Source organism: Rhea americana, unplaced genomic scaffold, assembly GCF_003343005.1.
Source record: "Rhea americana isolate MKP2758 unplaced genomic scaffold, rheAme1 scaffold_40, whole genome shotgun sequence".
NCBI classification, from domain to species: domain Eukaryota; kingdom Metazoa; phylum Chordata; class Aves; order Rheiformes; family Rheidae; genus Rhea; species Rhea americana.
In genome coordinates this window covers 6,371,080-6,383,420 of record NW_028186535.1, presented here as the reverse complement: position 1 = coordinate 6,383,420, position 12,341 = coordinate 6,371,080, and the positions used below count along the sequence as shown (strand labels likewise).

Below are 12,341 nucleotides of genomic sequence, written 5' to 3'. Positions count from 1 at the left end.
ATTAAGATGTTGATATACAGATTGTATATCTTGCAGTAGAGGTGATTTGCTGGCACTTACTAGGTGTTTATCAAACTCCAGCACTGGTTTGCCATAAGCATGGCACATTTAATTTACTGAACACTGTCCCAATTCTCCATTTTTTTTCCTAATACATAATTAGCAAAAGAAGTAAAAAAACACGGCAAGTTGTTAGGAACCGTCTCAAAAAAGAAGAAAAGTACAACGAGCGATATAGGACCTGGATACTGTTGTTCAAACAAACTGTTTTTGCTTTTAATTTAGTAAAACTTATTTAGAAATCTATAAAAATATCCCAGCATATTAATAACAAATGAACAATTTATTTTAATTTGTCTGCAACTGGCATTGTCCCGTCAGCCAGAAACAGAGCACTCCTTAGCATTACAACTTTGTTTCAAGCAACTTCCTTGTTACGAACAAGACTTTAAATCAAAGAGAAGCAGTGATGATTCTGCTAGTGCAAAAGCAGTTCTGCAACACAGGATACATTTTCACAGGACTTTTTAGTATAATTTATGAATACTTGCTCGCAACATAATTGTCTTTTCTGCTGACATTTTCAAAGCAACACTGTGATTTGTTGGGTCTCCAGAGAGTCCGAGTACAAAACTGATAATTATATTAAATATACATAGACAATAAAGAGTGTGTTTACATAACTATGCCCATAAATATCTGATTGAACAGTCATTGTTCTCAAACCCCTTTTAAGCAGCTCTCAGAGGGATCCAATTCTAATGACATGATGGTTTAAAAGATGTTGCTCAGTCTTGTTCCATATTTAATTAACTTTCCTTTTTTAAACTTGTGATGGTGGAGACAATAACAAATAGCTCTGAAAAGAGAGCGAGCGAGCTTTGAAACATGAGTGAGACCTTGTCAGGCTTTTGTGTGCCACATAGAGGATCGGCACACAAGAGTTGGTGGCCAGGGACCTCCCAGATCCGGAGGGAGTGCCTTACTATAGCACTCAGAGTTCACTACTGCTAACAACAACAGCAACACAATAATAATAATAATTAAAGAAATCTTCTGCATACACATATAGGAAGCAACATGAGGAGGGAAAAGGAGGTTTTAAATGAAATTGGTAAAAAAAAGACCTAAATCTGTTTACTTTTTCACTGCTACAAAACCAGTGAATCAAATATTTTAAAGAGAATGGCACATTGCTCACTAAGATGTGAGATGTAAGATCTTGTGAACGTTAATTGAGCATCAGTGCATGATTGAACATATTAGACTGGAATCAAGGTAACATTTCTGAATTTATGGATAGCCTYATTCTAAAGAGTCCTTCACATTGCCTCATCTTAGAGACAGCAGTAACAGCAGCACAATATTCTGTTTTCACACTGAGCTATTTTTAATTGCCACCAATTATAATTCATTTACTTTTATGTGTCCTGGTTGTCACAATATTAACATTTGTAAGTCTTTCCCTTTGCAGGCTGTGAGAATCTGTTGTGACATCTCAATAAAGCAGGATTCAATCAAGGTGTGAATGAATTGTTAATCTTGTTATAAATAGAAGGTGCCATATGTTGGTGTGGAAGGGACGTCTCTCTTCTTCTTTTGTTGAGGACAGTGGTAATGAAACAAAGTGAGTGGTCATGCCAGAATTATTAATAGCCGCCACATCACGGAGAGGATTCCAGTTTCCTCCAGCTATCTAGAAGGAGGTGGCAACTTTTAGTTTGTTCTAGGCAGAACCTTTGCACTTTTCTTCTGTGGGTTTTTGGACTAACGGTAATAAGGCAACTCCCAAATGAGGAAAAGCAATGAGAACACTGTAGTAGGAGTGAATCAAAGAAATTGTGGTAACCTCCACGTGAACCGAAGCACCTAAAATAGATAGAGCCAAACTTAGGCAACAGGCTATCAAAATATAAATGCTGGCAAAAACTCTTATCTTGGAGAGCTGAATATCAAAAAGGCTGAATGCCCATTATTCATTCCCAGATCATCTTTTGTGGTGTTTAGGAATCAGTGCATTTCCTCATAAATCCTGTACTCAAATAATCTGAACAGATCGCTTCACTTCTGCAGTATAAGTTCCATATTTATACCTGCTTTAGGTCTGTCAATTTTCCCAAATAATAGAGAGCTAGCAAACAAGCAGAAGGACTAATTGTTTTATTAAACTATCACTTACAGTAAAACTCATGTCCACTGGAAATCTTGGGAGTAAAGCCAGACTCAGACGTAAAAGGATACCTTGTCCACCAATCTATTCACGCAGTCTTTGAATAGATTTATTTTTTCACATTATGGTCAGCACACTAAGAAGCGCTCTTTCTAGTTGTTGCTGACCCAGGACAGCGGAAGGCATGCCATAGCTGAAATGCACACACGAGCACGCACACAGAGCTGCGCCTTTTCTTCRGCGAGCAAAATGATCTGCTTCTCTTGTTGTTTTTTCTAAATGCTGTGATAATTCCCCAAGGAACACTCAGTTCTCACCGGGAAGTTTAGATGTCTTCCATAATCTATTTAAATAGCTATTTAGGTATCACTGAGAAACCTGTTACTTTCGAAAAGGTAAGAGGATTCCAGCACTTGATACTGGCAAGTAGCTCTTAGGGGCCATCTGGGGCTGGCTGTGGCCGCCAGACCCTTCTACCCCCCAGCACTCAGCTGAAGGGACAATCAATGCATTAAGCCTTCATCACATTTGCTGCTTCTCTGTTTACTGTTACTTTATTTACATATCTAGAAATTCAACATCTTTGCATGTTTTGCAAGCTGTCATGACATGAGACGCTAGTAATATGCTATGTTTTGCTTGCTAACATATTTTTGACATATTTTAGCTTTTGATTATAAGATTGCATCTTTCCCAGCTACCATCTGTCTCAACTCAGTGGCACTCCGGCATTTACAAAAACAGTAGGGTGTAATATTTCTTATATACTTGAACTCTACTAGAAACATGCTATTTTCAGTCTTAACCAATATGTCACACTTTCACACATGAAGGCTGAAATGTCTTACATCCTTTAAGGTATCTGTCAAAAATAAAGAACATATCATCACATTCAATTTGGCTGAGGTGAGTAATATATTAATGAGAATAAGAATAGGAACAGTTTCTGACTTATAAATAGAACTGGCATTTTACAAGCCTTGTGTACTTGTGCGTGTTTTTATCCTTTTGTCAGCATAAATGAGATTTTTTCACATAAAACCCAGGAATTCTTTTTTGTACTTGGCAAAATATGCCCTGTACTATATTCTCAAAGCGAGTTTTAAACATGACACATTTTTTCTTGAAATATCTAGTAACCAGACACTTTCAGACTTTACTTCTTTGCCCTCCATACTCCATCTGTGGAGAGTCAAAATGTGACATTCAGCAAACTGGAAATCACACTTTATATCTACTCTGACAGCAATAGGCAAGCAGCTCCAGCCATTTGGACTGTGGTGATGTGCAGCTCTTYAACTGCAGTATTTCAGTAACATTGGTTTCCATGGGATGAATCCAGCAATTCAAGCAACAGGATACCATACTAAAATAGCAGAGAATATTTTTGGTCCTCTTCTGCAGGTGAGCTGGAGTGGTGGGGGCTACCGGTGGGCAAGGATGGTACTGTGGCCTCTGCGGTGGTGCTGTTTCTCAGTGCTAGACCAAACTCATCGAACAACATTGTGTTGAACTATGTGAATTGTGCAGTAAAATTACACACAAGATATGTGGCGACTCATCTGGCAACCATTACGCTGAGCGAAAATATTGAGATCGCTACATAAAACAAACAAACAAACAAATGAGTAAATAGAAATAGGGATTTACCCTCAAGTACAATTCGCTTTGCATTTTTTCCTGTTACATCTAGTTAAACGCCCAGCTCAGCCAAAAGGGACCTGCTTCTATCTGGCATGTGCCTAGCTGCTGATGCAATGGGATTCCAGATCTTGATGGTTCTTTATGTACTATAGAGGTAATAACAGCAATAATGTCATTTCCAAAGGAAAAAGACAAGACACTAGCACACTCACACATAATGGTAAACTGAATTTATTTCCTCTTGGAAAACAATTCCAGTAATCTCCAGGTTCAGACCGCAGAGTAAACATTAATAACAGTAACATACAGGTTAGTTCAACTGATTCAAGAATTTGGCTGTGTGAAATCATTAAGGAAAGTCTTGAACACTCAAAGCTTCAAATGGTATCCAGAAAAAAAAATTCTTTGACAATCTACATAACAACTATTGCATATATGGTAATGCTATCTGTCATATCGCAAGGCTTACAAATATATATATGGGCCTTATTCAACTGTGGGTTCCTGCTCTGTGAGAAAGAGTCTTTTCATATTTTTTGCAAGAATCTTCAGCAATAAAAAATAGTCTTGAATTCATCCGTTTGTATACCAAAAGACAGAGATTTCTAGACTGAAGTTTAAATGAAAGGAAAGCCAAACAGAGCGGTAATGGAACATAGCTATTATCTTCTCCCTCCTGCTTGAAAATGACACATTTTCTTAAGCTGTTTTTTTCCCTCACACAGTATTATTATTATTTTTATCTTTCTTGAATAGGGCCCAAGTCCACTTGTCTTTATAAGACCATTTTAGTATCAGACAACATAATACATGTGCAACACTTTATATACAGGAAGTCTATCCGGTGCTCAAAAGTTCAAACACATGAACATCCAACAGTTTCGATAATACAAGTTTTATGGTACAATACAATGTTTCTGAATAATATACATTAACAATGAAAGTTTCGTGCAAAGAGTAAAACGTGTTCCCTTTTTGTGCCACAAAGAATTCTCTGGAAGAGATGGGCCTTGCACTAACTGCTATGCTGGGTCATCGTATGATTCTGAAAGAAAAACAAAAGAAAGAGATTAGTCACAGGATAGGCATTTCTGTGTGGAAGAAAGATGCACAAACAATACTACCAACATCATGCAACATAATGTATTGGAAAGAAAATATTTTTGATCCCTCCCTGTCTTAAAGTAGCCAGCAGCAGTTTGCTAGCAGACAAAAGCGTTACTCCCAGCTGTTTCACATGGCTGCTCTTTCTGTAGGTCACAAGGCAATACAATGTCTCTAGGTAAGCTTGAACAGACTTGAACTAAGAGAAAATGCATACTTCTTTGGTGTATCTGGTGGCTACTTACATACTGTGTATGAATTATATAGTATGTAAATGAGGAGGGTATTCATTTCTCATAAAAGACATTGCTGCCTATAAAGCCCAAATATGATAATTGGACTCTGCTTCCTAGACTGCGGCATCACTTCAAGTGGTTTATTACATTAAAACCTATTTCCGCCTAAACAGGAGCACAGTATATTGTGGTAAGAGCCATTCTGCATCCAGTGCAGAACTCAAAATCTGATGAGAAAGCAGGAGCTGTAACAGCTCTTCCTTTAGTCACCAAAAACCACAGATCTTTTTCCTCAGGTGAGTGTACTGCCTTACTCAAGGTGACATAGCACAGACTTTGGGAGCCTGAAATTCTCCTTTCCCACACACCGAATGAACATCATATCTAGTAGCAAACAAGTTTCACCCTTTCTCATATCACTGCCCTAATGGAGTCAATCATTTTTAAGGATGAGAGATGCTATTTCAACACCTGCACTGGCTCAGATCCTTCACAAGCATCAAGCCGAGAGCAATGAGCCAATCCAGTACATGTTAAATTTTCTGCAGGGTAAACTAGCTCCACAGAAAATGGGGAAAAGTCTGTGAATGCTATTTCATAGACAAGTGGGTAGCGATTGAATAGTTACGAATTTTGCCTCCAGTGATCTGGGCCAGATTTGGGCCAATGACTCAGAGGGGAAGGGTGTTGTATCCCACAATTTGCTCCTATCATGTGCAGTCCCCTTATCCTGCTTTATTAGGTTAATCTGTCTTCAAACTCCTTTGGACTAGCACACTTCAGGATGAACCTGTTCCCAGAAGACAGCCATCATTTTCAATGAAGTGAACATCTACTGAACCATACCCTCCAGAGCCACCCATGAAAAGACACATAAAAACAGCCTTGGCAAAACAAATGTGAAATACAGCATGATTGCAGACCCATCTAATAGTTCTCCCTCCCTTTTTCTTTCCTTAAACTATGCACACACACAAACAATAGTTCATGGGACATTTGGCAAGGAAAAGATCTTACAGTAAGACTGAGGAATTTTTAATCTAGTGCCATTCTCAAGATTAAAGGAAAATGACCCAGTGACACTCGAAGATGCAGTTTCCAGATGTGAATACAAAATGATTTAATGCTGATGGCAGGAATTCCAGACTGTCCAAGGCCAGAGAGTGTTAAAAAAAATACACTCTACCACTTGATTTCATCTAGCTTCATATCCTTCACATAAAAGCATTTGAAAAATGCTGTAAAGCAGTAACAATACACTGCAGAGTAAAATGTTGGCTGGTCACAGGTAATGGGCTCTGACTTTAAACCACAAAAGCAGGGAAATTAAGAGTTAAGCCTGACAGTCAGCTCTTTTGTCATCCTGTTGTGTCCATTTATTGCAGCACTTACAGCATAACACAACAGGCTTATTGGAGACCTGGCAGTACCTAGAAACAACAGGACATGTTAAATATGGGGTGTCAGCCTGAATTCAGATTTCTAATTCGCTTTGAGTGGTTAAAGTTATTTACCAGTTGTTATATTGCAGAGAGATATTTGGGGAGACGCCTTTTGTTTTCAGTCTGCTGAGGGAGAGCATGTGTCAGTTATTCCTAYTTTTTATTTCTTTTAACTAACTGAAAAATGCATAATCAGTTTGGGTCTGGATGAACGGCAGCATGTGAAACAGTCGAAAGCATAGCTGTAACTGTAGCTGCAGCGACATTGCTGAGTAAAAAATAGAGGGTCCAAACGTGAGGGAGACAAAATAAAACGTGGAACAAGGACTGACTTGCCCTTGCTYTCAGTGTCCCTGACTCCTGTGCCCTGGTGCAAAATGAGATTCTCTAGAGATAGCAGAAGAAAACAAGAGTTGCCGAGGAAAACATGACAGGGCAGGATGCAGACATTAGGAAATGCTTTGAGTTCAGGCTTAAACAGGCAACTGYACTTACTGCAAACAGTCAAAAGAGAACACAGGTGCCAAAGTAATTACTGTTCCCCAAAAGTGAGCGAGATTAGGGAGAAATGACTATTTGGCTAAGTGTCAAAGAAAGAAAAAAAAAGTGAAAGCACCTCAGCAGCACAACATTGACAGGACGAGCAGGCGAAGGATGGGAAGGCAGAGATAAGAAAAGGAGSAAAATTCTGTAATCCCCCAGAGAGCCATATTCCACTCCACCGAAAGCCAGCTATTGGAGACCCCACGTCTGAGTGACTGAAAATTGCAAACATTAATCCCGGTTATGAACTGTTGTTGTTTTTATGAGGGGTGTTGTGTTTAAAAATTTAGGGCAAGATTCTCCTCTACTACCCACCCAGCAGGGCTCGGCCGCGCTGCGCTGGCCGCCTGGCGCTGGCGGCTCCCGCAGCGGGGGCAAAGCAGAACCCGGCGCTGCAGGGCCCCCGGCGAGAGCACAGTATCAGAGCGAAGAGCCCCCGGGCGGCGCGGAGAGCGGGCTGCCCTTCGCTAGATATCCAGCGTGCAAGTTGGAAATCTGCCTCCTCCAGAAACTTCAAAACAGTTTGCTTGAGTTTGGAGCAATTAGTGTATTTGTTTGCCAGACAGGAGTATTTAACTAAGAGCAGAAGGTATCAGACGCTGCCCTTCTTTGCTTCCCCCAAATTTGATTGCACGTACACACATCTGTTTAGTCATGAGGTAGTCTCCCTGTGAAGCAAAAATTTTTATTTCCTGCTTAGCAAGGGAAAGGAAAAATTATTCTACTAAGATACTTCTTCCTGGACTTCAGCAATGGCGAAGTTAAAATTTCCAAATGCTTTTGATTTCAGGAATAGAAACTAGTTTGCAGACACAAACGTGAGCTTTGCATGCACAAAATGGAGGAACAGCGAAGGAGAAGGTCTGTCTGTCACCACATTTGCTACCACATTAGAAACAAACCAAACTAGAAAAACTGTTGTACAACCCCAGTTTCTCTATCTTGGTATTATTTAGAAAGCACATACTATATTATCTGAGAGAATCTGAATTCAACATACTTTACATGGAAAATGAAGTCTTAAAATGTATTTGCCTTGTTTCTAGAGCCTGAGGTTTTTCCATAGCAGAACCTGTCACATGAACCCAGAATCCCAATTGTGTGCGAGGTGCTATAAACATTATATGCCACCCCTTTTCCGCATAAAATGCTTTGGGGTGTCCCCATGGTTAGTGTTAGTGAGTTAAAAACATGCCCTCATTTCAGTGTTACACTGGGTGGAAGAATCTCCTCCGCAAAAAAATAAAAAAAGATTTCTTTGCAGAAACACTTGAGACAAAAGAGGTAATAGTTGTTGTTGTCTGGTGTATGTTTCTTTATTTCAGACAGAACACGAGATTTATTAGCTAGCAAAAAATTCCCACCCACGGCATCAAAATGCATGAAGAAAAAAATATCCATAGATAACCACAGACTCACTATCCCATTAAAATCTTTAATGTGAACTGTGGCTGCATTCTTTTTCAGTAGAACTTCTGTTTCTTACGACTAGAAGAAACAAAACATGGCTGCAGCTGAAAACCAGTGCAAAGAGGGTTCAAGTAAAGAAATATAAAGATGAAATGTAGATGCATTCTTTCAACAGATGGTAAGAGTACCACAGCAGCATGTTATTTTCCCCTCAGTTCAAGAACACAAACACAAGTAATCAATCATCACTGATTAACTAATTATGGTACCCCACTTGTTACCAGTTACCTGGAATCCTTTATCCGTGTACATTACGGATGCTCTTCATTTTATTTTTTTGTATTCAAAACAGAAAATATCCTACTGCACTGCAATATAGTTGCAGGTTGTAAAACAGAACTCTACATTGCTATCAACCTTTAAGCACCACAATCTTTTTTTTAACAAAAGCAATTGGTTTCCAACAGGCTGGATAATAAGTCTTTTGACCTGCATTCTTCTCTGACCCATTAAGGTCACCCCTGTGCTCGGGCATAGAGCTGACTTAGGAAATGCCTGCAAGTCCTGCATTTCATCTCCTGCCCACTCAAAATAAAGCTTTCTTTAAATGTGTCTGTACGGGTCCCTGAAGACCAGGGAGGCATCCCTGTAGTGGGCAATGGAGGGACAGAAGCTTCTGCCTTTATTAATGAATGCAGACCATTATGAGTCTGGCTGGCTCCTGCACTGTTCCCAGAAGCATATACTGTACGTGACTTAAAATGCTAGAATATTGACACAAAGCGAGCTGGGCACCCCTAAGGAAAATTACTCCTTGGATATAATGTAGGCTCGTAACAGCTATTAGAGTACAAAATAAAACCCTCCGGGATCAAACTGACATATACCGCATTCTACCTACTCCTCAAACATTAGAAGAATTTCTTTGTGAAGGCATTCTCAAGGACAGCATTAAACTGACTTTTGTAGCAATCTGCAACAGCTTTTTGGCTTACAGCTTTTAGTACTAAATCTCTAGTTTGAATCAATATAAGTACTATATCTTCCACATTAATCAATACATTTGGTTCAATACACGTTCTATTAAATTATACTTTCTAATCAAGATTTTCTGCTTCTCTTCCCTTCTTTTTATTCCAAACTTCTTACCCTGTACCACACTTTTCAAACTGTCTACAGCTAATAACCGGATGTTGGATTTTCCAGAACTGAAGGGGAAGAAAGAAAGGAAGGTGAAAAAGGCAAGCCCAGCAAAACCTTAAGTGTAATGTTAATGCTGAATCAAAAATTCAGTTTCACAGTGTCAACATGTTTTCCAGATCTTCAGTCTGATGCTTCATTACTTAGCTGCTTGTCATGATATAAGGCTTCTTACACAGAAAGCTCTGCATCGGGAACTGGTGAAATATTACATCATATGGAAAGCAGTGCAGGGGAAAGGGAAAGGGGGCTATAAAGTGCTAACACTGAAAACAAACAAACGAAACTTATTCAGACATAACTATAACTTTAAGGAAAATCTCAGCAAAGCCTGATTTTTCTACCCTTTCTTCAAGCCTGTGCTGCTTCGGTACTGCAGTATACAATTTCTTGTCAAAGTCTCATTACATTATAGCAGGGTTTTTTCCTGGTAAACTGTATTATGATTATACCCAAGACTATATTGATGAGATATTTAGATTTGTGAGATACTAAGATTAAATACACACTATAAATTAAGATGTAAAAAGATATTATTTAATCTGAGGCTTTGGGGATATCTGAAACATTTAGATAGAAGATGTCTCTAGCAATCTGAGTGAGGCACACAGTTATAGTAAAGGACTTTTCCACATCTGTGTTAGGTTTGGTGGAATGTAGCTATTCTTCAGAATAGCAGAAAATATGAAATGCAATGTCAAAATGATAAACATGTATATTGCAGTTGTTTGCCACTGCCTTACAGATAAGAAACACTGCACTGATGTCCCTCACTTACACAGTTTCTCTTTTTCTGGTCTCCATATAATCACTGCAAACCTGCAGAGAAACTGTTGCATTTTCTTTTGACATTTAACACCATCTTATTCAGCTCATAATAGCATCTTATAATCCTTTCTAGATGACACTGTGTCACCATTAAAAAAAGGTGGAATAGCATAATAAAAGAAAAGAACAAGAATTCATAGAATTTAAAGACAGAAAAGACCCATTAGGGCGTTTTCTCCACCTATCTTTCCAGCGTCGGATTATTGCCTATAGTGTAATTTCAAGTGTTTTGCCCAGTCCAATTTTAATTAGAGCTTCCAATGCTTCTCTTGGGAGACTATTTCACAGCATCACAGACCTCAGGGTTAGGATTTTTTTTCCTGATGTTCATCCCAGGAGAGGAAGAGGATCAGCCAGCCCCAAATCACACATGAAACGAAATCTGCACAGTCAGGAGCTGGTTTCAGTAGAATATCTGGGCCATTTCAAAGCATCTGAAAGCAGTAAGCTTTCTTTCAATGCACCAAAACCTTAAGGGTCCAGGTCCACTGCTATTGCAAGCAGTTAAGGAGATGCTGTTAATGTAGACTCTCTCAGACGCAGTTACAAGGCAGGTAAATATGTAGTGTAAGTGGGATTTATCTGTGTTGATAAAATAAGGGCAACCCCCTTCTCAGTGCACCTCCACTAAATGAATTAGCTGAAGGTTATAACTCTGCTGCAGGGACACATCTATGTCCATTCTATGCTATGCTAGAACCCTTAGTTTTACTGACAGAGTATCTATGAATGCTCAGACTTAAACAATTCTGTATTTTTGATATAGGCAAAATACAGAAGGCAGGTTCATCTGAAGCTGATCAAAAGATGATTGTGACAATAGATTATTTTCCCCCCAGGTTCCTGTCCTCCCTTCAAAAGCACAATAAATTAATTTAAACTATTATATCTGAAATCTTGGAACTAACATATATTTCTAATGTGGTGGATCCCAGAAATGACATTGTTTCTGTCACAAAAATAGATGCACATGTGAAGTGACTAGTCAGATCATCCTGAATGAATGAGGAAGCTGGAAAGGAGATGACGTCTGATGGTTTGTAATAGGTGAAAAATAGGAAGCCAAATGGAGACTTTCAGGAGAGGACAGAAAAAATTACAGGCAAGGTGTGCCCATAACCAACATCTTCAGGACTACAGTGAGGCTGACACAGCGGGAGCCATATTAGTGAACTTTTAAATGGGCTAAGGCAGGCTGTGATGGAGTCTCATCCAAGTCAAATTTGACCACCACCGTGAACCTAAGAAAATACAACTTCTGAAACCAGAGATTTCTGGCAAAATAGGCATTTGATCTGAACTACAGAAAAAAAAAGGGGGAGGGGGGGCAAGAGAAGCTATGTACCTGCAAATACCACTTATGTGTGGAGAGTTGTTACCAGACTTTGAAGTCAAGTCTTTCCTCTTCTCTCATTTGAGAAAGTCAAAACTGAACTGAACTGCAGTTATTCACATAATTTCGTTCACCTAAGCTATTTGATCTGGTATGTTAGTGACTCTGAAATGATGTGACTGGTCATTACCATGATCATTCACTCAGTAATATTTCTGTACAAATCCCACTGTTCTGGTTCTCCTACTCAAAAATTTCCAGCTGGGTGAGAGAAAGCAAAGTCATAAAAACCTCTGTATAGCATGCTGCCAGGTATGCAAACTGAAATCAAAAAAAAAAAAAAAAAGCATGACATCTATTTTTCTTCAGAGACTTCCATAAAGCCACTAGTAAAATGTTAATGATTCCTTTTTGGATTGATTACTATACAT

At 39.0% G+C, this 12,341-nt stretch overlaps 1 protein-coding gene across 1 annotated transcript in view; it reads right to left on the bottom strand.

Annotated features, from left to right (window-relative positions):
• Positions 1–4,029: 4,029 nt before the first annotated feature.
• ZNF521 (zinc finger protein 521) overlaps positions 4,030–12,341 on the bottom strand; it is a 239,365-nt gene continuing 231,053 nt past the window's right edge. Inside the window, exon 9 of the mRNA XM_085314302.1 lies at positions 4,030–4,859. Coding sequence (XP_085170428.1) covers positions 4,830–4,859 — 30 coding nt within the window. The 3' untranslated portion in view covers positions 4,030–4,829. The remainder of the gene's footprint in view (positions 4,860–12,341) is intronic.